The sequence below is a fragment of the Xiphophorus hellerii genome, chromosome 1, assembly GCF_003331165.1.
Source record: "Xiphophorus hellerii strain 12219 chromosome 1, Xiphophorus_hellerii-4.1, whole genome shotgun sequence".
In the NCBI taxonomy this organism is placed as follows: domain Eukaryota; kingdom Metazoa; phylum Chordata; class Actinopteri; order Cyprinodontiformes; family Poeciliidae; genus Xiphophorus; species Xiphophorus hellerii.
Window position 1 is genome coordinate 24,206,989 of NC_045672.1, and position 26,839 is coordinate 24,233,827.

The 26,839-nt window shown below is 37.4% G+C and overlaps 1 protein-coding gene across 4 annotated transcripts; it reads left to right on the forward strand.

Annotated features, from left to right (window-relative positions):
* The first annotated feature begins 1,292 nt into the window (after positions 1 to 1,292).
* Positions 1,293 to 25,785, forward strand: frmd4bb (FERM domain containing 4Bb). Of its 4 annotated transcripts, none has more exons than XM_032581140.1 (24): positions 1,294 to 1,496; positions 13,083 to 13,148; positions 13,865 to 13,959; positions 14,051 to 14,143; positions 14,768 to 14,852; positions 15,203 to 15,259; positions 15,348 to 15,370; positions 16,070 to 16,153; positions 16,477 to 16,542; positions 17,233 to 17,290; positions 17,369 to 17,455; positions 18,840 to 18,916; positions 19,097 to 19,235; positions 19,332 to 19,473; positions 19,675 to 19,808; positions 19,978 to 20,094; positions 20,859 to 21,087; positions 21,171 to 21,224; positions 21,398 to 21,542; positions 21,751 to 21,918; positions 22,105 to 22,889; positions 23,872 to 24,010; positions 24,218 to 24,337; positions 24,852 to 25,785. In XM_032581140.1, the coding sequence occupies exons 2-23, from the start codon at positions 13,083 to 13,085 to the stop codon at positions 24,333 to 24,335; spliced, it is 2,961 nt and encodes a 986-aa protein (XP_032437031.1). In that variant the 5' UTR covers positions 1,294 to 1,496; the 3' UTR covers positions 24,336 to 24,337; positions 24,852 to 25,785. The 4 variants fall into 4 exon arrangements, with proteins under 4 accessions (XP_032437281.1, XP_032437031.1, XP_032437113.1 ...); XM_032581222.1 differs by having other exon boundaries at positions 19,100 to 19,235; XM_032581390.1 differs by lacking the exon at positions 21,751 to 21,918 and having other exon boundaries at positions 1,293 to 1,496.
* Positions 25,786 to 26,839: the final 1,054 nt, after the last annotated feature.

Genomic DNA, 26,839 nt, shown 5'->3' on the forward strand with positions numbered 1-26,839 from the left:
TTGATTGGTCTGTTTTTACTAAGCAAACTGTAAAATCATCTTAACATATAATAAAGAAGGAGAAATACATTTATTTTTCAAACTTTTCTAAGATTGTGGTATCTTTCTCTTTTGTAAAAACTACCAGCTGAGCAAGCCTGTTGGGATCAATAAATATTTCAGCACTGTCGTCACTCCTGGACAGGAATATATCTCACAGGTGAAACACACACCAGTGATCAGGTTCAGCAGCACTGAGCTCTTATCAAGTCAGGGATTTTAACTGGTGTGTAAAGTGGTAAAACTGCAGTGCATCTGGCTTTATAATACAATAAAAGGCACCAAGCAGCTTTTCCTCTTTTGTGTGTTCAGCATAGAGTCTCTGCATTCAGCCACTGAAAAGCAGCAGCTAAGTTTTTTATGGGTTTTTTTTGCCTTTATTTGTGCTGCATTTAGAACACATGTAAATGAGCTTTTACACACAGTGTGTTTGACCCATATTTCTGTGAGGTCATGTTCTACACGCAGAGCTGTAAGGTGCTTCAAACAAGTATCTAAAAATAACCCCAAGAGTTCAGAAACATGAATCAAATGATTCTTTTTAGCTCTGCAGTATTATTGCTCTCCACATTTCAGACCTTTATTGCACAATAAGAAACCTATTGTTAAAAGAAAGCAATAGTTTGTACTTTGCCACAAGCCAGTATGCACAACTTAATTTTGGTCTAAAATATAAAATATTTATTTAATTTTGGGTTGTGATTACATGTAAGGAAATACTCATGCAAGCAGCTGCATATGACTTCTTTGAATATTAATACTCTAAAAAATTGTAGGGCTGCAGGCATGTGTAAATATTTGCTAATTTTTTAGTAAATCCTAACAGGAGAGGAGGAAAAGTTGTTGCTATGGTAACACAAAAAAGGAGTGCAAAAGTGATACGGAAGACATCAGTTATGAACCGAAGACCTTGCAAAACAAGACTTTCATAAAAAAAAATAAAAAATCATCCAAAATAGATCAGAATAAAAATGAAACAAGAAAAAAAAGAGAGAGAGAGACTCTCTCTTTTTTTTTTTATCAAACATGGAAGGTCCTAACTGGACACGCATGGGCCGAATTGATCTCATGTGATAGTAAGGGATGCAGCAGAGACACCGCCTTCAGGCCATCAAGCTTCATTAACATGGGGATGCAGTGTGAACCAGGCCGGCCGGCAGCTGCTGGATGAGAGGCGCTGAGAGAGGGAGCGGCGAAGGGAGGAGGCAGAGAGATGGGGAGAGAGGGAGGGAGAGGGGAGCGGGGCTTGTTCACATAATAGCCGGCGGCGAGTGAAGGCGTGGTGTGTGTGAGCTCTGCTCGTACCGGATGATGGGCACTGGCAGCGGCTGTATGGCGGCTTTCCTCCCGGTCAAGACCAGCCGTGGACAAAGCTGAACGGAGCGGATCAATATGCCGGAGAGTGTCTGTCTTATCTTCACTTAGAGCGGGATAAATACTCAGCAGGGAGCCTAAAGGTAAGGCGATTCTTGGTGCGTTTGGACACATTTAAAGCGCCTCAAAGAGCTGTGAGAAGACAAAGTATGATCAGTCATTCATGCATGTGATCCGAGGCGAGAGCATCAGTAACAATTACAACTGCATGGGTTTGTCTCTTGCGTTTCCTCGGTGAAACAAGGAGGAGAGTGCTTTTGTTTGACACATGTGTTTTAGTCATGGGGCTCAGGTGGAGCCCACCCATGTACAGTAACCTACAGTAGCAGTCTCATTGTTCTCCCCGGACTGTGGCCCTTTGGAGTGGGCTCCAACAGTGGGACAGGCAGCTGATTTTAAGAGATGAAAGTGCTTTTGAAAATTCCTGGATGTGTTTCTGAATTTAAAAAAAAAGGGATTTATAAGCTACACTGGGCAGAATGAGTCATAGCATACAAATTGATACAGGAAGTGTGCCTTGGTGAATATTAAAAATGCTTACTGAATCATCATTTGACCTTTTGCATAACTGCAAATTATGCCTGTTGATGGATTTTCCTTTTTCATCCTGGTACCATCTTGACAAGCGAATGTGATTTTCTATGACTTGCAGCTCAGGCCGCTAACTAAATTTTGTCAGGATGTACAACAAATCTAAACCTGTTGTAACAGTCTAGCTGCAGGTGGGCCAGTGCATGCACCTCACAAACTGTGTTAGAATAAGTCCTTCTTGTTGACCTGACAGCTTTACAACCCTTATTGTATTTCCTTTGGTTTAAATGTGATAGACCAACACACATATTTGCATATATAAAATAAGATTATGCACTGCTTTTTCTTGATTGTAATTTAGATATGATGTGGATTTGTATTTAGCTCCCCTTTCCTCTTATCCCACTTAATAAAATCCAGTGCAACCAATTGCCTTTAAAAAAAACTTCTCTAATTAGTAAACAGTTGAAACATAGCTGTTCTGTGGATGCCTCAGAGGTTTGTTAGGGAACCTTAGTTAAGAAACAGCATCATGCAGACCAGGCCTGAGACTGAGTGAGGGTCATGTAGAGTTTCAAACCATCATCTAACAACTATCGTGAAATGAAAAGAGTACGGCACAATTGCAAGTTAAAGCAGAGCTGTCCACTTAAACTGACAGGCAGGACAAAGACAGCATTAATCAGAGAACAGGCCAAGAGGCCTATGGTAACTCTGGAGGAGCTGCAGAGATCCACAGTATAGAAAATGCCAAAACTAATGCAATGGGAATGCCTCTCTGGAGGGAGATAAACCTAAATATTACACAGACAATACTGCAATAAAGTCGGTTAGAGGCTACAAAACGCTTGGGACTGGGGTGAAAGTTTACAATACAACAGGAAAACAACCCTAAACATACAACTGAAGCTTAAATGAAAGAGTATGGATAAAAACATATTTTTGTGTTAGAATTGGTCAGTCAAAATTCAGGCATGAATTCATCTGTAAATCTTTATTATGACTTGAAAATTGCAATATGCACACCCCTTGGATTTAATCAGACAAAACTTGATGTATTCTGTAAAAAAGAATGGATAAAACGTTCAGGCCCTAATTGTACCAAGCTGATGGAAACATCCAAAAGACTTGCAGTTGGGATTATAGATAAGGGTGGTTATACAAAAGCCTGGTCTTTAAATTTTTATTTCAGAAAAAAAGGATATGAATTTTCCACTACTTGTCATTGACCTATCATTTGAAATCCTAACAAACTTCATGGGAATTAATAATTTTTCAAGATACTGTGTGGCTAATATTGACCTTCCTCCTGCTGTTATATCTGAGCTAAAGGAAGAGACACCAGTTAAGGTATATTTTAAGCACCAGACAGAACAAACAGGAATCGCCTGGCGCTCATGCCTGTGTAACACATGTTAAGCTTTAAACAATCTGCTCTTTCTGTTCACTAGACAGGATATCCTGTGTCATTTATCACCACAGTTGAATTATTGTGCATTTCTGCATCAATGTATTGAAGTGGCCTCAGCCCAACACACATGAACATGCTGATGCTCCTTTATCTGTTTGATACTTCTAAGAAAGTCTTAGCACTCAGTTGGAAACTTTCCATCCAGGAATCAAAGCCTCCTGAGACTTGATGAAAAATGAGCTAAAGACAGAGTGGAAGAGATCTATATTTAGATGTGCAAGTAATCTTGTATTCGCATACTTAAGAGTGGGAGCAAATCTAATATATATTATAATATGAAATTCAATAACAGAGTGTTAACAGGTTAGCAAATTGCAAGGACAGGCTTGGAAATTTGTCTTATTTATGAACAAGTGACTTAAACATTATTAGTTCATCTGATCTAGTATTTTGTAAATGGCATCAGAGCCACATTAATATATACTGTACTCACAGGGAAATAAGCGCAATCAAAGATTCTGTTTCAGTCTAGTGCAGTGTGGCATATTGGTTTTTAAGTCCCATTTTCTTCCAACCATTCTCATCCGTGCCTCAGTGCCATGTCCCTGAGCTCTGCAGAAAGTTACTGCAGTGTTTTGTAATGAAAATCTGCAGTCCGTGATTTTATTTTATTTTTTTCCAACTCAGACTTAAATCTGCCAAAATAAGAAAAGCTGTAAAAGTTACAGTCATTGTGGTCTTAAAAGTTCCTGTTCTTTGCCTGCTTGCAGTTTTTCGTAAATCTGTCTAATTTATGACAATGAGATCAACAAGAAGACGTATTATTTTAATCATCAGTTTAGTCTCAATTTTACTATCCCAATTATCAACCCATTGCAACGCTCCCTCAGCTGTGACATATGAACTCACAATCACCTTCCTGTATCTGAGTGTACATTTGTTAACCCTAGAGGCTGCACTCATCCTCCAGTTATTGTTTTGAGCCAATAATAGCCGGTTTACTGCCCTCACTGACATGGTCCACTGGCTGTACATACGAGAAGCAGCTTCAACATTGTTTCCTCTCCCCCTGTGATCTTTCTTCTAGTCTTAACAAAAGGTCAAACTGTGACAGATATGCATTGCAATGAAATCTACAAGCGAGTACATTCCAAAGATCCCTTTTTAAAATTTTAACATAAAGAAATAAAACTGCTACTAATGCCATTGTTGGCTGCGGCCAACAAGGATGCAAACCTCTCTGGGCAAGCCCCTTTAGTTACTTCAACTAAAAATCCACCTGTTTTGCATTCTAGATGGTTTTAAAGGATTAGTGTAGAATATCCTCTATATCTCATCCTCTGTATATTCTGCTTTTCATGCTTGTTTCAATGCAAGTTTGTCCTGAGGTAAAAAAAACAACAACATCCAAATATTCTCTTTTAGGAGTTTCATAAACTTTGATGTGTTCTTTTAAGAATCACTTTTCACTATAGAACAACATAGTTCAGGTTTAACTGTCAATGTTTTGTAGATTCCAACATAGAAATGGTCGAATACAAATTCACATTCTTTAAAACAAACAGCTACCCATTATCAGACCATCCTTTCATTCCATGATCGACATAAACCATGTGATCTACTGAAAGGTCTCAACACAGAATATGATGTTGAAACTGACCCACAAGTATTAAGCCACTGCAGGAGGTAGTCAAAATAATCACTATGAACTTATAATGGTGATATAGGATGGGTGAACTAATTTGATTTAGTAAAATGTGAAGAAAGCAGTTGTGTAGTTTGAGGGTGGACTAAAGAGCAGAAACATCTTATGACCTGCCACTGTTTGTCTGATCTTTGAAATATGTTGATCAACAAAATCTGATGATTGTAATGACATACTGAACATGGCATGGTATGCTTTTATTTTAAAACCCTGATTGGATTTGGACAGCATGCATTAAGTATTGGGAAATTCCCAGCAGTTGTAAACCACGCCACTTTGACTTCTTTCTAGCCTCATGATTTGAATGTTCTCCTTGTGCTTCGAAGTGGCAAAATGATCGACACTGAAGGGATCATGACTATGTGCTGATTGAAAGGAGTTACTGAAATAGATGAATAGTTTAACGATTAATGTGTGACTTCATTTGCCAGTCTAAATGTGTATTTGTATTTTCTTAGAGAGCTTTTGTTCTGCATAGCACATGGTGGAACAGAATCCCCATAGACTGGACATGATCATAAGACACAGAAAATTTGTATTACAAAAGTTTATATTTTTTGGCATTTGACCAATATTTCCCTTAAAAAACTGTCAAGACAAAAGGAATATGTTTAATGAACTACAAACATTTTTACTATTTGTTCCTATGACTCGGATATGCTTACCTATTATTAATTGTGTAAAACAGTAAAAGATATACTTACTAAAGCTTTTTAAATGTACATTATTTACAGTTTTTTCTATACATATAATGCTTTCCTAATCATACTGATCCCTCAGAGTGCTTTACTCTAGAACCACATTCATTTAGGAACAGTCTTCCATAAACTCCTACATCAATTTGTAGACTGGTTAAAAAAAAAACAACTTTGGGGATAGGTGTCCTGCTCTGGGGCACATCAATGTGGCAGAGGAGGAAGCCAGAATTTAATCCACAACTTGCAGATTTCAAGGCAACCACGACTCCCACTGAATCACATTCTCTTAACTGGGATCTTGCTAAGATTCCAATGGGATCTTAACAAGATTCCAATGGAAAATTAAAATAATGTGCTGAGCGTAAAAAGTGAGAATTGTCAGGCTTCATAAAAACAGAATAAAATATACTTAATTTTACATTATCTCATCTGCTAGTTTTGCTTTGCAGAGCAATCGATTGGTGCGTCACACTCTCGAACAAATGTTTATTTAGCACACTGGTTCAAAAACATAAATGAAATACTTCTACAATTATATTAATATATTTCTGATAGAATTTCTCATTTGCAATACAGTACTTTTAGAAGTGTTACTTTTCAAAAATAAAAAGCACAAGCATCCAGTGCGATATGTAGGACAAGTTTCAACACTAAAAAAAAAATGTATGGCATGACTTTATTCACACAAATCCCACCCATTCCTAGTATGTCAGCCTTTAATTATATAAATCACATTAAGACTTATACTAGACAGCCTACATAATATCCTGAGCCTCTTTGTGCTCATAAATTTCCCCGGATATCACAAACAGCCAGACGGCTCGTCTTTGAGAGATGACGACAGACTGATACCTTTTGACCACTGACAGCATGAGTCATGATGAGACTTGAGATAAGGAGATAAACCTGTGCTGCAACCTTCAGCTCATGGCTGCCATTTGAGTTTGTTTCATTAGGATTGTTGCTTTACTCTGTTTTTTTTGTGTGTTTTTTTGTACAGTATGTAAAATATACCTTTTTTATGTTCTTTAATTTTTTTGCTACGTATATTTCTTGAAACATATTGTTTATTGGAATAAAGAAAAATGCAATTTAGGGCAATTAGATACAGTGGGATAATCTTTATTCTTTATCAACCAAATGTGATGCATGTAATAAACATTATTACATTTATTATGTATAGATTACTTAAAGGTATCTGACCTGCTAAAACAAACAAAAAATAACCCAATAGTGCGTATATTCACATATATGCAAACTAGGGGCAAATTAGGGAGAGTACAGTAACATGGCACTATTTAAAGGGATGCTTCCATGTTTGATTGAAACAAAGACTGTTGGTGTTATGTAACCCACTGAGACACCACAGCTTCCTCATAACCTAACGTGCCCTTCCCCAGAAATTTAATTTCACATTGCAGAAACATCTGATTGGTCTGCTTAGTATGCTGTGGGGGGATTTACTCGATTAAAATGCCTTTGCAGCTCAGCATAAAATAGAGTAAGTCAAAGCTTCAGGCTCCTAATGCTTTAAATCCTAACCATTGTTTAGCAATATGTTACCTTGTGCTTTTGCTTCCTTTACTTGGCTTGTGTTTTTTTGGTTGTATAGTCCATCTCCCCCAACTCCTTATCCAGGTTTAATGACCAGTAGTGATTTTTGATAGAAGTGACTGCTCAGCATTTGTTATCTACCCACAAACCCACAAAACCGTTGCTACGCAGTAGCTTCTGTTTTCAGTTGAATCACTCACACACACATACACATACACACCCACCCACACACAAACCAATACTGCTGGAAACTTAACCCTGAGCAGAGGTTTTGGTGGTCTAACGGCAGCCAACATAGAAAGATGTCACACAGGTTCATAGTTAAGACAAAATGAAAGATTTTCATCCTTCAGGCAGAGATATTATAGTAACAGCAGAAATGCCTCAGATTTTAATAATTTATTTTAAGAAAAGTTATTAGTGGGCTGCCACTAATAACTTTTAGTTGTGTTAATCTATATTATAATTTCTCAATTAGTCAATCACACTGCCAATTTTTATCAAATAGCTATTTCATTAATTAATTTATTACAAAATTTGAGGGAATTTGTTCAATTCGTCCACTTTGGATGATTTTTCAGCATTATAGGATTGCTTAATGTATTTATTTTTATGTAATCTTTATTTAATTAGCTAATTCTCATTTTCAACAACAACCTGCTCAGAAAACATTAAAACATCATACAACAGACTATCATACAGCGGAAAACAGAAGAGTATCATACAACAGAGAGAGAAAAAATATATATAGGTATATATAAAACCATATTCATACTGACTAAATTTACTAAATACATATTCACATCATTCCCAGCATCACAATTGAATATAAGCTCAGACTTTGACCAGACCTGCTTAATTTTTCCTATCCATAGATGTTGTCTTGTTTTAATATACTTACAGTGATGGAAAGAAAAACAGCTATAAATTTAGAAAAAATACTCAAATTAAGACATATTTCTTAAAATTATATGTCAACAAAAACTATTAATATTGATAGATTATTATAAATGTCATTGATTATGTCAACAAATCACGGCAACCTCAGCATGTTGCCAGTGTTATTTGAAGAAGTACTCAGTACTGCTGGTTTCCCTGAGGTCTCTTTAGCAAACTTCAAAATAGACCTTCTATTAGAGCTCTTCGTATAAACAGTAGGGGTCAGGTAACAAAGGTCAAAAAGCCATTCTATAACAATATATATTATCCTACTACACACATTAAATCCAAAGTTATTAAATCATAGAACTTGTGTTTTGGTATTAACCATTTCATTGGGAGTCACATCCTATTTTAAGCTGCTTCCAGCCACATGTAGGCCTTTTTTATTTCTCTCTCTATTTATGTGAATCAAGTCATTAAAGGCGCTATTTATTATTCAAATAAATAGCTTATGAATTAAGACAGTTTATTTCAAAGTAGAGTGCATAAAGCAATATGTTTGTTGATTACATCAGGCATCTTTAAAAGAGCACATAAGAGCAGGGAGCAGGCTGTGACTTGATATTGGACCTCATCAATAATGCATTAAATTGGGAAAGCGAGATAAAACAGGCTGCAGTCTGGACATGACATTTAACCAGTGTGACGTATTAAATACTGACAGACGGTGTGCTCAGGAGACAGAGATGTTAAGCCTATTGTTCACCTCCAGGTTGACATTTGCTCCAGAGAAGATTGTGAAATTGGAATTAGTGAAGTGAGCAAACGGTAACTCAGAAGGTTAGAACTTAAAATGAGGATCATTTTCAGGACACCTATGAAACTTGTGTGCCTCGTTCAAGTTTCCACTGGGATTTTTTTAATTCATAAGTTCATATGATTTGCCTCAAAAGAGCCAAACATGCACCCTTTAGTCAATATTTTCTCTTTTCAAGCTGAATAAAGAGAGAATTCATCTGTTAGATCTCATTTTTCTAGGAAGAAAAATTAGATGTCAATAAAATTCACATAAATTTTTTCTGGGAAAAAAAATTAGATGTAACAGCATTATTTAATGTAGTTTATTGGTAAGTTATTTTAAACTTTTTCCCATTTTGTCACATCACAGCATCAAAATTAAAAGGATTTTATTGGTATTGCATGTGGTTGACGTACAGAAGAAATTTTTATGTTTTAGAAATATTTTCAGAAAGAACATTGTGACAATCTTCCCTTGTTTATGCTGAAGAAAATCATCTCCACAGCCTCCCTGATGTCCCCATGAGGACGGTGTCTACAGGCAGATTACATAGCACTGTACTGTATGTTGCATGTTTCAAAAAAAGGTGTCATTTTCCTTCCATGTTTTTTTCCCTTATCCATGTTACTTTGCATTACTCTATCACATAAATCCTAATGACACATATAGTTTATAGTCATAACACTACAAACGGAAAGTGGGACTGGAAATCTAAGTGCCTCAAGTTCAACTTAAAAATTGAAATGTGCTCTGGGCAATTAATTTGAAACCTACTGCGATATATGGCTCGGTTTATTCTGTTTAGCTTTGAAAAACACACTTTTCTGTATTCCCATTGGTTTTGTTGCAACCTGGAAATGGGATTTCTTTTAGCTTTCTTCCTGCCATTCTTTCATTAACAACTGAGTCCATGACTGAGTTGCGAATCTCTGTCGCTCCTCCAGAGTTACCATACACCACTTGGCTGTTTCTCTGGATAATGCACTCCTTGCCCAACCCTCACTCAGTTTTGGTGGACTGCTATACATTTTAAAAGATTAAATTTCTCTACAAGTTTTTCCCTGGCCTGAAGGCTGTGCTATTTAGTCTTCATGGCAGCACCATGTTATCCAACAAACCCCTGAGGTCTTCATAGTACAACTGTAAGTAAATTATAGTACACACATGTGGACTTCTGGAGGTGGGTCGTCGCCTATTATCTGGGGTCAGGTGTGTCTGAATGTGGTGAAGAGCCTCTTCTGCCTGTCACTCCTAAGCAATAACTTTATTCATTCATTCCATTCTGGATTCCTGTGCTTCTCTGTCTGATAGCAGTAAGCGCTCAGATGATTAATTGTGTGGGTTGTTAAAAATGGCAGCTCCTCGATCTTGCCTACTTTATCTTAATCAGCTGAACCCCTATCTGCTTATAAAGATGAAGCCATTGTCCACATTTTAAGTTCCTCACTTTGAAAAAGAGTCGTTCCTGCACCCTCTAGTGGTCATTTTATAGTACAGAGCGCTGTCTGACTTTAACACAGACAAATAACATGACCCCACTGAGATGCAGGCATAACTAAATCCAGATTAACTCAACGTAATCATATTCTTGTGACTGTCAGATATAGGCCTGCTTGAAATTAATTGGATTTATTCAATACACACTTTTAATTTAGATCATAAAATAAAATTTATGACCATGGTAATGAGACAAACTCATTTCTTGAAAGGGGAACAGTTGACAAACGACTGCTTAGATAATTAAAGATGATGTCATCCAAAGAATTGACAGGGTGTGTCAAACATTAAATGAATCAAGAAAATGTATTTACTCATTGGGGTGAGAAAAGGATTTTCTAAAATAATAACTCCATAATAAAATAAATGATCCAATCCACAAAGGTTCAGAAGTATGCATGAAGGCTCAATTATTCACTGCCACTAATTTTAGAATAAATATATCTTTGCAAGTTGCACACAAACCACACAAATGTTGTGGTCATACGAAGCTTCTGGAATGAACTTGGCTCAATATTTCAATCACTCCTTGCATAAACAGTTAAGGTCATTGAAATGTTTGATTTCCTGGAGCAATTTGGCTTTATAAGCATGATCTATTCTTGGAGATATAACTCTGGACATATTTAAATTTCCAAAATAATCTGTCAATTTGTGACAGTCGTTATTCAATCAACTAATCCATTCAAAAATACAAAGACAAAAGTAGTACAGTTGTCCTGCTTCAGCCGCTTGTTCAGACCACAGAACACTTCTTTTCCTTTCCTCTGACCTTTACTGCTTGCATTAAGAAGGAATAAACCCTAAACTGTTGGTCAGGAGTCTGGCTCAGACAGCCCTCATTACTCTAGGTCAGCTATTGAGTTCACATTGTGTAAGCTGTCAGTGCACAGAGCAAAGGCTCGGCTGCTCTGGTTGATTTCCAGGATGGAGCAGTCTTCTCGTTAGCTGTGTTCGCCAGCAGCCAGTCAGTCAGAGGCAGCAGTTTTACGAGCTAAAGCTACGAATAGACGCTGTTCAAAGGATGAGAGCAAGTCAGGGATGCATCCACACCTGCGCTCTCCCCAGAGAGATCTTTCAGGTACAGTACCAGCTAGGTGCACTGCTACTGTTAGAAGCTGCAATCAACCTCATTCTGTCAAATTGGGGAGGCAGATTTTTTTTTCTTCCCAGGTTGGGAGTTGTTTTTTTAGTTGTTAAACAGGTTAACCTCAATCTGTCACTTTTGCAAGGTTGTATCATTTATCCGGTATACAGAGAACTTCACATTCCCCAGCATGTCAGCCATGCTTTATGATGACTAAAAGTACACTGCAGGACAAAAAAAAAGAGAATCGGATCTTGCAATCAAAGAAAATTGCAAAAATGCTGAGCTTAGTCTAAATATTGTTAAATGTGTGTGGGTTTTTTTTTTTAGCAGAGGCAAAGCGTTTTTGTTTTTTATTTAAAATATCTCATAGATCTAGTAGGTTAATACTTGATCACCAACTAGTGTAATTCTTTAATTAAACATATACTTTTTAGTGTATGAATCTATATCTTTATCATATGTTCTGGAACAATGTGTGTTTTTATGTATTGTACCAAATAAATCAAATACAGATTAAAATACATTAAAATAAATAGAAAAAAACTTTACATGGGCTTTTGGTATATTTTACTTTCAGTGCACATGCTTTGGTGCTATTTTATTTTGAATTTCTTACATTTTTCTTACACTTTTATTACACCAATAAATTAAAATTGTGAACAAACCCAATTGCACTGATTTGCATACTTCCCCATCTTTAAGTCAAAGTAGTTATTCTGTTCTAAAGGAACTTCTGAAATATCTGAAATGTAGCTTCTAAACCAGCCTGAATAATATATAAATAATCCAGGTTGGTATAGTCCTTAATACCTTTGTTCTGCTGTACAAAGGCTAAAAGCAAAAACTTCAAATCCTTTCCTTTGGTTACCACAGCAATAAATCCTTGGAATAATGGTTTTATTGTAATTAACACAGCAGTGTTTTAAATAGGATCACATTATTAACTACTGAGTCATATAGTAGCCAAAAGGAACTTTTTTTTTCTCTTCAACTCTTGATCAATTTATTGCTTCATCAATTTGGACCCGTTTTTTTTTTTTTGCTGCCTCTCATGACTTGTTTCTACGTAATTCCATGCCATACTCATGTATTAAACCATTGTGCATCAGTTTAATTATGTTGGTAATAAATGGTTTTGATGAATAATGTGGAGCATAATTGGGGCATTAAGGATTGCTCTTTTTTTTCCTTTTGAAACTGTAAAACATCATAGAGAGTATTTTAGACTATTTTAAATCATTAGGTTCCAGAATTGGCAAAAATGACCCTAGAGCATATATGAATTGACTCTTGTTTGGTAAGAAACATAATGTGGGAGTAGGGAACCACAAGACCAGCAATATTTTCAAAATCACAAATCTTCTAAGACCTTTTAGGTGCTTTGTTGTCATGTTGACAAATGCATTATAGACACACAATAACACCATATCCCTATGCTTTGTGATTATGGATTACTTGAAATCTCTCACAAGCCCTCAGCTTTTTCTTCTCTTCCCCTGCAGATGACTGACGGTAAACTGTGTCAGGTTCAGTTGCTGGATGACAGAAAGCTCGAGCTGCTGGTTCAGGTATGATATAGATATGAAACCATTCTTTGAAAGACTAATATATCTGTACCGTAAGTGAGAAAGGTTATTGAGGTCGCAGATGAGGCACTTGAATTTCTCTTTGAAGCACTTTTGCAGTATCTTCCCTACTATGTTGACGACTGCTGAGCATTATGAAGTATTTATCATCTAGGTGAAGCAGATTCTTTAGTTGGAGTTAATGAGATGTGCATATAAAACTTAGATGCTTGTGCCATGTTTTGACATTATGAAGTGAAGGACCACCTCACATTATTTTAATAATAAGCTAAGGTTATCGTAACGGTTGTTCATTGAGTACAACAATGGGTCGTTCTTAGTGGTTTTCCAGTTTTTACTTGAAACTACAACATGGTTAAATTGGGTTTTATGTTGCTTTTACATCCAGCATTCAACTTCAGAAGTACATAAAACGGAACATAAACTGGTCCCAAAAACTTCTTCTTATTTCTTAAACCACTAGTGGTACTTCTACAATAGTTTGATAACCATGGGTGTAGACAAAAAAAAGCCTGTGTTTCTTCTCCCTGCACCTCAGCCACTCTGCTATTTCTAGCAGAGTGTGAGCAAAAAGATCACCCTGCTTTCAAAATGTTCTTGAATAAATTCTTACTCAATGGTGACCTCTCACCCTGACTGCTTTTTGGATGAATGGTGTGTTCACTACATTCAGCCTAATCTCTATCTTTCCATCTCAGCCAAAGCTTCTGTCATATGAGCTCCTCGACTTGGTGTCCTCCCACTTCAACCTCAAAGAGAAGGAATTCTTTGGACTTGCATTTTTTGATGACAAGTATGTAAATTGTAGTCTTTTTTTTAATTGTAGAGAGAATTAATCAAATTTGCAGATGTGTTTTTATGCGTGTTCATGTTTACTCCTTCAGTGGTCAGTGTAAGTGGTTGCAGATGGATCGAAGGGTTCTTGAACATGACTTTTCTAAGAAACCTGGAGCCATTTCCCTGAACTTTCTAGTCAGGTAATAACTCATCTTTACATATTTGACTCTGTCTCACCATCAAAGAGCAATACTTTGCTTTACTTTAATGTGAAAAAAACTCTTTATTAGTGATGTTGATGGACTTGTTCTCACTCACCTGTTTTTTCATGATAGCCACAAAGTTTGATGTATTTTGATGGGATTTTATGTATTAGATATCTTTAAACTTTCTGTTGTGTTCTTTGGTCTTTATGATGGTGTTTGTTTAAGGAACAAATTGTACCTTTAATCCAAAAGGATTAAAGGTATTAAATTGTACCTTTAATCCAAAAGGATTAAAGGTACAATTTATTTATTCATTTATGAATTAGGTACTATCTGAAAACAATTAATTGCATTACATTTAGCTTAGGAGCTTCAGAGTAAAAGGGGCAAATCTACATGCAGAAAACTACAGTATGCATCATTTTGATTCCTATTTATGTTTTTCTTTGTGTTGATCTTTTACATAAAATCCCAAGAAAATACAAACCTTGAGGTTTGTGGATTTAATTTCAAGTTGAGTGAATACTTGTACAAGACAAAGTTTGATGAGAAAAGTATCATCTTAAAAAGCAAGTACTGTCAGCAACACTAACTTATCCCTTCTTTTGTTTGGGATAGGTTTTATTTAGAAAACATAACGCAGCTAAAGGACATCATAACGGTGGAGTTATTCTATCTGAATGCAAAATCAGCCATCTACAACGTAAGTGGTTTTCTTATTTGTGTTTTCTGGGAATTAAAACCACAAAGAAATCATTCGCTGCAGATGTTTTTGCAGCAGCTGCGGGATGATTCACTGTCTCTGAACCCTGCACCTCAGCCCAGCAGACAGTAATGACTGCAGGGCACAGTTTTCTCACTCTGCCGGCTGGAATGGAAAGTGCACAATGTCTGTGAAAGCAGAATAACACAAGGCTTCATTTCAAGAATAGGCAGAGGTTGCAACAGGGCAACACAGGGAATGATCTATGTTTGGATCAGCAGAGCTTTCTCTCTGCTAATCAACATTTCCTGCATGCATTTCTTAGTCCTTTTTCCTTTTATATTTCTCAGGGGATCATTGAAGTAGAAACTGAGAATGTCTTTAGATTGGCTGCAAACGCATTGCAGGTTGGTGCTATTAGCATAACCCTATTCAGATGATAATTGGTGTATGTAAAGGATATAATTTAATACAATGTGCTTTTTTTACCACCAGGAGGCTAAAGGAGACTACACAAGGTAAGAACACATGATGTGTAGGAGTATTTAACAGCAGCTGGAGGAGTTAATAGTGAGCTTTCAGGGAACGTCATTCAATAGGTCACTTGTTTCACCAGTGCAGACAACAAAAATCAATAGTGGTACTCTGTGAGGCTCACCACAGAGTGCTGCGAAGCTTGCACTAGACAGCTAATGAATCTCACAATGCTGCGATGATGCCAAGGATTGCAGAGCAGAAACACCTTTCTGAAGCACACAGCTGCTATTAGCATTGTTTAAATAATGCACAACGCAGACTGTGTTCAGAAATAATGCAGGTCTTTGTGGATGTTGCCACCTGGTTCTGAACAGCTCTAAGCACAAATTAGATTATATTGTAAATTTTTTGCTGATTCTTTTCCCTCTTCTAGCCAGAAATGAGTGGAAATTGGGATTATTTTCTATTTGATGCTTGAGCATTAGTTCCACAAATCCTGAACTCTCCTGGCTAGAAAGAAGCTGTTTAAGACAAAGCTCCAAACCTCCCCCCAAGATATAAATGGCATATAACTAATGAGTCCTATTGAGGTTTTTTTCATTCTCTACAAGAATATCTGTAGGAGCAACTTTATAGTGACTTTTCTTTCCTACTAAAGAGACAGATGTACACAAATACATAAATTTTCTTTGAAATCCAGCTTCCATATCTATCACAACTGGGGTTTTTTTCTGTTTCAGTGATGAAAACACCCGGGCTGATTTGAAGAAGCTGCCAACTCTCCCCACCAAAGTCCTCAAGGAACATCCATCTCTTGCTTTCTGGTAAGCTTTGAATGAAATATTTCTAGAAATCTGGCAAAAACTAGAGACCTGGGTAATGCTGTTTGTAAAAACCTGAGATGCATTCATTTGAGTTAAAAGTCTAAAGAAACATAGACTTAGTTTTTCATTCAATAAAATGAAGTACAAATGACTTCATTTAATTATGTTATTCAATTATGTTATTTGTTTATTTGTTGGTTTGTCTTTTGGGGATTTTTTAAATGTTTTATGCTCTGTCTTTGTACGGTATGTCATTTTTTATTGTTAATTGTGCTATACAGTAAACTTCACTTAACTTTGTTTATTTTGTGTTCTTCATGTAGTGAGGATCGAGTTATTGAATATTATAAGCAGTTGAAAGGTGTCTCTAGGGGACAGGCTATTGTACAGTAAGTATTAAATAAAATTATGCATTACCTTTATTTTTTTCTAACACCAGATTTGCACAGCAGCAAACCTACCAAGATGTTGAACTTTGGTTAAAGGCCAGGCAATAGAGCATTATTCACAGTTTCAGTCAAGAGGCCTGTTGACAGGACATCTTTTAGTTTTCTGCCCCAATCCGGTCATTATGGATAAGAAGTCCAATTTATAGTAAAATGCATGCCCACCATCAAACATTACTATAGCAGCATCATGATTTGGGGCTGATTTTCGTCACAGAGGACAGAAAAGCTAACCTGAGTTGATACTCAGTTGAAACATGCTCATGTGTTAGAATGTCTCAGTCAAAGTCCAGAACCTGGGGGAAGACTAGCACATTTTGTCCACAGATATCTCCATCTAACATGCTTGAGCTTCTGCTACTTTGCTAGTAGAAATGTCAAAAATGTTCAGCACTGACAGATACATGCCCAAACACACAATAAATGAAAAATAAAATAATAGAATTAATGCACACCACAGTTTTGTATTTTATTTGTAAAGAATTTAGAAAAATCATGTATCCCTTTCCTTCAAGTTCATATTCACACACTATTTTCTGTCAAAGACATAAACTCCCCATAAAATATATTAAGGTTTATGGCTCTAATGTGACATCTAAAACATGTTGACTTGTGCTTTCAATTTTCTCCCAGGTATTTAACGTTGGTGGAGTCATTGCCAACATATGGGGTTCATTATTATGAGGTTAAGGTAGGTCCTCTTGTGTGACTCATTGAAAATGACAGCTGTTACGCCTTGAGCCATATAATCTGCACTTTTTTCTGACAGGATAAACAAGGGATCCCTTGGTGGCTGGGAATCAGCTATAAAGGCATTGGGCAGTATGATCTACAGGACAAATTAAAACCTCGAAAGGTAAAGAGGCACAGCAGACTCCCGGTCGAAATGTCTGTTCTGTTTTTTCTATCACACGCACGAATCTGGGTGTGATGACGGCAAAAAGCACGGGTGAGGACGGCCGCTGTTGCAAAACAGTGTAGTGATTCACCAGCTTTAAGTCATGCTTCGTGTCTTTCAGTTCCGTGAAATCTTGGCTTGAACTGTAGCAGACGGCTCCAGACTTGAAGCAAAGTCTCATTCTAAAAGAATCTGCCGGCTCGTTTTATTAAGGCTCGTGAGTTTTAAAAAGGCTTGACGAATCAGAAAGACAAAAAGAACTTGATTTTCTTGTTTCATTAGAAACAATCACGGGCAAATTGTCTTTGTCCGTGATTAGACGGTAGAAACACCCTCGTGAGTGATCCGTCAACTCAACCCTGGTAATGCTAGTGTTAAGTTTTAAGAGCAAATGATCACCGCATTGTCTTCCTGTTAAAGCTCTGCTGCTCTGTGTGAAGCAATCAATCTGTGGCTGGCGCATCCCAAGCATTGTGCAAGAAGTCAGCTGAACAGCAGGCTTTAGAAAAGCAGAACAGGGAGTGAGGCAGTGATGTTGAAGGGAAAAGGGGCTGGGCTTGGGGCGTTTATTATGAATCTTCAGAGAATACCTGAAAAGACAAGTCAGGAGCTGACAGAAGCCAGAGTGAAGTATGTGCTCAAGCTGACAGCAAAGCAAAGGAGATTTTAAATTTTTCTGAGGATTTACTCTGAACATTTGTTGTGCTGGTAAGACTGAAAATCACTCTTCTTTGTTTGGTTAGCTTAGGAGTAAATTCTGCACATATTTTGTCTTTGAAAGTAGATTGACTTTTTAGTAATCTTCAAAGTATTCTTTAAGCAAAATTAAGTGTAGTGTAGTAAACTGCAAATGCTTTGCTATCTAAAAATCCCATTCAGATCTAACCGAGACGCGCAGTGAGTCAGTGACCCTAATAGATTGTTCATATCTGGCTGCTGACAGGCAGCACCTGGATAACAGGGGGGAGTATACGTGATGAGCCATGGAAAGTGGTTATGTTGGCCATGAATCTTCATGTAATGTCCCCTTGTGGCGTTCGTCTCACTCAAACACCTGCGCTAATGCAGACTTGGCAGCTCAGACTGTAATGACAGCTCATGATAAAGTCTGGCTTCTTCTAATGACTGAGGGTGAAACAGGCCAAGCAACAAACACACCTGAACTCAACTTTTTTGTAAAAGTTTATGAAAACTGAGTCAGTCTAGTTGTGTTTTTTTTTTTTTTTAGATTCATCAACATTTATAACATCAGTGGACCAAACTCAAACTTCAGCGTTCTGTCTGAAGTGAAATGAACAGAAATATATTTATGACCCTGGTGATTATTTGTTTTTACCTACAGCTCTACCAGTGGAAACAGCTGGAAAACTTGTACTTCCGAGAGAAAAAGTTTGCTGTAGAAGTTAATGATCCACACAGGTGAGCAGAATCTTCTGTTTGTTCAAGTTGATAAGGCATAATATTGTTCACGCTTTTGTTTCGCTTCTGACTCATCCTTATTTTCAGCATCTGTCCAGACAAATGATCAATGCGCTGGCAATTTTTATCAGAATTACCAACAAAGTCGTCTTAGTTTTTTTATTTTTTATCTTACTTAAGGAGAACAGTAACAAAACGCACCTTTGGGCAGACAGGCCTACTCATCCACACGTGGTATGCCAGCCATTCTTTAATCAAGACCATTTGGGTAATGGCCATTAGCCAACATCAGTTCTACTTGGACAGAAAGCAAAGCAAAGTAAGAGGCTGCAATGAGATCATTTTTTAAAAACACCAATTACATATTTATGTTGTTTAGTTTTGTAATTTTAATTGTCTTTTTCTTTTTTAAAAGGCAAAACTAGGACCAGCCAGAACTTTAGAGGAAATTGCCATGGAGATTACTGAACATGGAGGAGCGAAAATGAACAGACTAGGAGATGTAGGCCTGAAAAATAACTGTATAACAGCCAGCAATGGGAGCCTGGGGTCTACAGGTTGGTGTTGCTAGATCTTATATTTTAGTAGTATTCAAAATTATATATGTGGTCAAATTTACATTTCTAAGCTGTGGTTTACATGACCTCATTATTTACAGTCCAAAATGTATATTAAATTCCTGCCAATATTAAGTATAACAAGTGTAACAGATAAAGTTCTGTGTGAGATACAGTATTGTTATAATTTTGCATTTGTAGGTTCGGCGGACTCTGAAATGAGCGAAGAACAGAAGAAAGAAAAACTCTCTGAGCTGAGGAAAAAAGAACAGGAAATCCAAGACATTTTGGCCAAGAAAACAAAAGAGCTTAAGAAGATTTGCCTCAGAGAGGCGGTGAGAAATCCTTTTTGTATTACAGCACTTCAGCGTTCATGGAGTGAAAGTTTTTTTTCTGCTTGGTTTGTTTTATTAAACCTTTGTTGCTGTGCAGGACTAAAGTTGATTGCCTCTGTTTCTACTTGCACTTTATTAAAGTATAAAACCCCGTCTTGTTGTTCTTCAGGAACTAACGGGAAAGCTGCCAAAGGAATATCCCCTCTCCTCAGGCGAAAGACCACCGCAGGTCAGGCGGCGTGTTGGCACTGCTTTCAAGTTGGATGACCTTTTCCCCTACAATGAGGTCTGTGTTTGACCAGGACACTTTAAACACAATGAAACTCATGTTTATCCTTTTATGCCAAACTTCTTGAGATCCACTTTAAATGGTTTGTTAGATGTCATATATCTGTTTGAATTGAAATTATACAAATGCATACATGTTTTCATGAAGATATTTTCAAAAGCAAAATATGGACAAGCTGAGCCACATGCTCCATTATGTCACAAATTTCTTGACTAAGCATTATTACAGTGCTTTTTAAAAGTTATTATGTATCCCAGTTAGGTGCAGAATAAAGCTATGGATACTTTTGGAGCGTATCCTGTGATCTTCAAGCTCTATATCCTAAGCTTGAAGATCATAGAAAGCTATGCAGTTCAGACAACTATTAATTATTCACCTCACAAATCTGGCCTTTATTGAAAGGTGGGAAGAAGAAAGCCACGACTGAAAGAAAGCAACAAACTAACACTGTGCTTCACCCTCAACAAACATTTCTCATTGCTGTGAGGATTTTGGTTGTGTTGTTTGCTATGTAAAATCCCAGTAAAGTAGATTGAAGTTTGTGGTTATACTTTAACTAAATGTGAAAAAAGTCGGGGTTTCAATATTGAATACTTTTGCAAGACACTGAGTCACTTTTGACTACTTTCTTAGTTAAGTTTTGATAACAAAAACTACCTGAAGTTTATCTAGAAATCAATTAGGACCTCACATAAAAGATTCTAGTTAACAGATAATACGAAATGAATCTTTTCATTGTGTCTTACTGCAAACTTTTGCAGGATCCTTTCTTGAGAAATCTTGAGAGCAGATTTGCCCTCCAACGGAAGATCGTCGAGGCGGCTAAGAAGCTGGCTAATGAATCTGAGCTGTGCAAAACGGTCAAGAAGAAGAGGAGGAGAAACTGCTTGGATGCTATGCACAAACTGCAGCAGATCGAGGATGAGATGAATCAGTACAGGATAAAGAAGGGGAAAAAGCCCACTCAGCGGGCCTCAGTGATCATTGCAGGTAGGATGCAGGTTGATAAATACTGTAAAGCATCAGTTTGCTAAATTTGGAAAGTATATACAGTTGTTTTTCTGTCTTATTAGATGAGCTCACCCGTTCAAATTGCAGTTCCCTATCTAGTCTCCCACTGGATGATGGTAAGTGATTTGTAAGATTTTCTTTTGTTACATTTTATGGATTTGCTAAATGGGAAATATAAATATGTTTCTATACTTGTTTTTCTTACTTGAATCAAATTCTGTACATTTTTAGACTGTGTGGAAACCCTGTACTGTTGTCAACGTTGTAATATTTTACTGTGTGTATATAGATGACTCTGACGGTGCAGGTCAGAGGCCACGCTCACGGTCAGTCCAAGGTTCCCCGCAGCTCAGCCCGTTGCGATCACTGGGAGCAGAATATGATGTGGAGAGACAGGGAACTCCTGCAGGAAACAATCACAAAAGCCATAGCAGGTGGGTACAAATATATTGTTCTAGGTTTGTTTTCTAGAACAAACTAGTTTCACAAGTTCTTGCTTTAATAAATGCTTACTTGTTCGTGTTGAGTCAAGGATTTAAATAACACTGTTGCAAGGTTTCGAATATTCAATGTGTTACGTCTGCAGCCCCAATCCTTTCTCATACCTCATACCCTCCTTTTTTTAATACTGAAACTTTTTAGATTAGGTTTTGATGGCCTGGAGGCTCCCCATTCCTACCAGAATCAAAGAGAGGTGTCCTCTACCAACAGCAGTCCTTATAAAACGCTTCCTAGGCCTCCCAGAGATCCACGCAGCATGCCTCCCACCCCAGTTATGACCCGTAACGCCTACAGCAGCAGCCAGCTCAGGTCTGGTCTTTGATGCAGTGCATGTATCATTCCTCTCAGAAATAACTCCCTCCAACTTTTATCCTTCCTTCTCTCCCAACTCTTGACCTTTAACTAAAATTTTCATAACTTTTATTCCTCCCCTTCTGAATCAATAAATATTTTTGTGCTGTAGGAGTCATATTAAAAATGATCTTCTATCTCCAGATCAGAGGGGTCTCCTCATTGCTTCAGACATCGCAGTGGAAGTCTGGAGTCTCAGCCACGTCTGAGAAAAGACACAGACGCAGAGAAGCCTGTCTTTATCCTGTCACCATCGCATCGCAGTAACAGCACAGAGGTGCTAGAAGATTGCTCCTCCTACACTAGCCAGTCCAGTCTGGACTACTGTGGTGCAGCTAACTCCCACTACGGTACACTGGACTCCCGTGCCTCGACAATGCACCGTCTGCACAGAAAAGTGGAAGTGTATGGTAACACCGGAAGCATGCCCAACTTGGTCCAGCACCATTCTAGCTGTAATTATCAATGTGAGACCTCATCACACTATGCACCTAGTGCCTATTATGTTGCCAGTTACACCTGTCAGGACATGGAGCCTTATGCTAATGGTGCTTATGTATATGAGAATGAAGTTGAAGGCCACTACAACGTCAACCCCTCCTACCAGATGAACGGCTATCATGGACATGACAGGTTCAGGCATTACAGCAGTGACAGAGCTGACAGTCTGTCACAGAATCCTTACGCAACGGTGAGACCGCCACGGAGCAGAGAGGGTCCCAGAAACGAGCTGCTTGCTAAAAACATGCAGAAGGCCTTGGTGGCCGAACATCTGAGAGGCTGGTACCACCGGAGCAAAGGTCACCGTGAGGGTGGGAGAGGGTTGATGGTTGGATATGACTTTGACAGCGGCTCGCAGCTCAGCCTGGGCTACCAAACCATGCCAGCAGCCTTTAGCCACTCCAGCAGAACCACTTCTTTTTCCTCAGGTAAAGTTTTTTTTTTTTTTGTCACATTGTACACTTCTTTTGGTGTGTGCCAGCATCAGGACTTAAATTAGTTATTCTAGTTCTGTCAAGAGAAAACTATTGTGAAGAGCTTGTAGAATGATTAAATTTCTAATGCAAATGATTAGAAGTCACAGAATTTAAAATGCAACCAAGTATTAAGAAAATATATGCAAACTTTTGAATTTGAAAAAAATATTTAAAATATTTTCTAAAAAAAAATAGCTCATTATTCTGAAATTGAAATTTCAAAATGCCCATATAAAGATGACCAAGCTTTTTTCATGTATTTATTTTAAAAAAGTGATTTAATTACAGGTAAACTTTGAAAATTAATATTTGTTTCCTCGTCAAACAATGGCATTTCCCCAAAAATGGTAATAAGGACATCATATGCCCTAATGGCTAGTCTTACAGACTTTGGCTGATACAACTCAAAAAATAATTTGTAATTTTGTTTTACATACAAATTGTACTTGTATGTATATATGTAGGTTTTCATGTAATAGAACCGTTTCCACAAGCCATGGATAGGTCTGGATGAGACAGATCATCAGGCCCTGATTAGTGAGTCTAAAGAGTTACTTTTGGATTTATAAGCTACATAACTATTTGAAACATAAATAAAATTACTTTTACCTTTCAAAATATGTATAGAAATTTTAGATGATGTTGCAAAGTTCTTTTCATGCATGTCCTATTAATGATAGAAACTTAAAGGAATAAATAGGAGTAGCATTGAAAACAACCTTCTGCTCTCAGTACATCTAGCCTGTCATCCTTTCAGCCCAAATGTTCACTAGTAGTAGCAGCACTTCCATCCATTTCAGCTGGCAGTATATCACAGACACCATAGCTATTGTCTATTTTTCTGTCGGGGACATTCTGCTCCTAGAAACAGTAATTACTAGTGGGTAAAGCTGCAACATCAGCTTAGTGTTTTTGCTCTATCTATGTTTTTTAGTGTCCTCAGTGGAGAGCACAGGTAACTGGCGCAACCAGCTGGCCGTTGGCCTGACAGAGTTTGATACACCTGATGTATCCCAGTACTCTCCCGCTGGAGCTCAAGCATCTCTGTACAACCGCAGTCCCACACACAGAAGGTGAGTGCTGCATTTAAAGTAGCTGTGACCACAAGCTAATAAGGCGATGGATAAAAACTACTTGCAATATAGAATATCATGCTTTGACTGTATTCTGCTGGGTTATTCGCCAGCTATTCAGATAAATTGTGCTCACAGGGTTTGTTGTCTGCTTCTCTTCCTGCCTTCTTTTACTCCTGGACTCATGATTAATGCCCAAATGTGAAGATTTTCTCCTGAGAACAAAGAGTCTGAAAGAAAGCCCAAAAAATCTGAGTCAGTAGATGTGGTTGGTGCTGATGCCACTAGTGCAGATGAACCATCAGACAACCAATCTACCACTTAAGGGTGAGACGGATAATGTTGGTAGTCATCGCCATTTTGACGTCAAGTCGCCATTCATGTGTCTTGCCCCAAAATCATACTTTCATATCATGGTGTGCCGTATTTATTTTTTTCCCCCCATCAAGCTCTGAGTTTTAGCTTTTTTCAAAATGTAACTATTATTAAGTTAGTAATTCCTCAGATGTTTAATTAGGAAAAAACCTTCAAGTTCCTATCCTTCATGACAAATTAAACTTGCCTTACGTCACGCTCACTTCAGAGTTGCTTGGCCTAAATTCATGGCGTTAAATGGCAATGTCAGCTCAATAGATAACACTTCTCACTCTGAGCAAAAATGCATTTTTTCTTTCATCTGTAATGTTCTAGTAGTATTATACATGTTCACTTAATGGATTATTTGGTGAACTTTATTTCATACATCCATCTCTATGTTTTCTCTGAAATGCTGTCCATGTATTTCTCGACGATGTCAAAACAACTATAGTTTTGACATCTTATTTTGCTACTGCACACACAGATTTCACTTTGATGGGAGCTACATGGGCATTCACTGAAGAGGACCAAAATGAACCCTTTGGCACAAACCAACCATGGCCAGCAGCGCATGGAGAAAATGGAGCTGAAAACAGACTTCTATGATGCCACCAATGCAGTCTTTGGTGGCAAACAGTTCTCAACATTTTGTGCATGAAGGTGCACACTGACCTCAAGTTAAAGACGGCTCTGAACACAGTGATGACACTCTTGAATGGCTTTCCCATGTGCCTTGGATTGGATGAATTGTACAGGCAGATGAGAATGTGTCAAGATGTTGCACAACTACACTGGATTCAAAATTAAATGTGTATAAATAACAAAAGCAGCGACAAGTATTTTAAAGAGAACAAGCTACTGCCTTATACAAAACAGTAGTTTATAGAATTAAAACAATCATCATCTTCATCTCATGATACAAAGTAGTCTAAATAAAAACAAAGCTTGAATATGTTCAAGGATGTGACCTGACAAGAAGTGATTTTATCATCAGATTAGACTTTTCTTCATTTTTTTTACATGCCGATGTATCATTTCAATATTGTTTATAGAGCCATTTGTCTTGTTGGTGCAGTAAGTGTTTAAAAATGCATGGTGAGGACATTTTTTGGTTTAAAAAAAAAAAAACAATAACACTGCCATTAAAAAAAAAAACTTTCCTCATGTTTGTTTTATCACGGTTTTGTACAGTGAGTGTCTAGTTCAACCTTGTTAGATATTGTCATAAAATATTTTTCATTTGGAGGCAAATCAATAAATGTGTGACACATATATGGGTGTAGCCACTTTTTTTAAAGATGAGCAACTAGTGAAGAACAAGTTTAGCCACTGTTATTGAGTCACCAAGTCCTTAAGGAATAATTGTACATTTTGCTTCTACTTGCTAAAAACATGATGGCATTAAAGCTGACATTCTATGTTTTGTTCTGTATTTTTTTTTCAAAAACAAAACCAAATGGACAAATATATAAAACATAAACACATTTCAAGAATTTGGAAAAGGTCTCTACCAACAACCCATCTTGTTATTCTAGGGAGGAACATAAGCAAGAAAAGGGCAGCACTGATGTAGTTCTTTTGTGCTCTAAGCCAAGCCTGGCAACCAGTTCCATTACACATCCTCTATCTCCTAACACACCTAACTGTGTGGCTTGTTTTCGCCTCAGGAGTTCATCATGCGGTTTGTCTCTAAATCTTCTGCATGCAATCAGTTCTAGTGTTCATTAAAAACGCAAATGATGAGTGAGTTTTAGCACATGAAATAAAACAAAACAAAAGCGACTTTTAAACTTTGAGGCTTCCTCGTGCATGACATCATCCCTTCAGGGTGCTAACTACTGAGTTAACGTTTGATTTATCACTACCTTTAAAATCACTTCATAAATCCTCAAGGCATACTAAATCACTGCTACTATAAGACAGTTTCTCACTATCCTGTTGCCTAATTGCCCTTATTTAGCCAGGACGTTGCTCTGAGATACAGAATTTCTTCCTCCAAGAAAATTTTAAAAGGTTTCAAGTAAAAACATAAAGAAAATAAAAAAGGTCACACAAAAAAGCAAATGTGGTCACTGAAACAAAACATGGGTTACATATTTAAAGTAATGAGAACTAAAACCCAACACAATTCACCACCAATTAAAAGCTAGACAAAACATTACGTTTCTTTCAGTGCCATTTTAAGATGATCCTTAAAACTAAAAAGAGAAGAAAGACTTGGATAACCTAGGATATTTTGAAGCTGGCTCCAAAGATATGCATCAGCAAAGACGGATGGTATCACAAATATCAGCTTCAGCAAAGTTCGTTGGCAGTTATCTCTGTAAACCATTTCAAAGAAACACATTTTTACATCAGCTTATCTCTTGATAAACTGACTATTCTGTTGTCTGGACCTCAGACCTACAATGCCGGATGATCCCAACATTGTACCAAAGGCAGTGCAGAAAATACCTACTAATACCATCTCTT

Coding starts and splice junctions, on each gene's coding strand:
- frmd4bb (XM_032581140.1), top strand. CDS start 13,083: ATGACTGACGGTAAACTGTGTCAGGTTCAGTTGCTGGATGACAGAAAG. Junction 15,371..16,069: donor GCTAAAGGAGACTACACAAG/GTAAGAACACAT, acceptor TTTCTGTTTCAG/TGATGAAAACACCCGGGCTG. Junction 16,154..16,476: donor CATCCATCTCTTGCTTTCTG/GTAAGCTTTGAA, acceptor TTCTTCATGTAG/TGAGGATCGAGTTATTGAAT.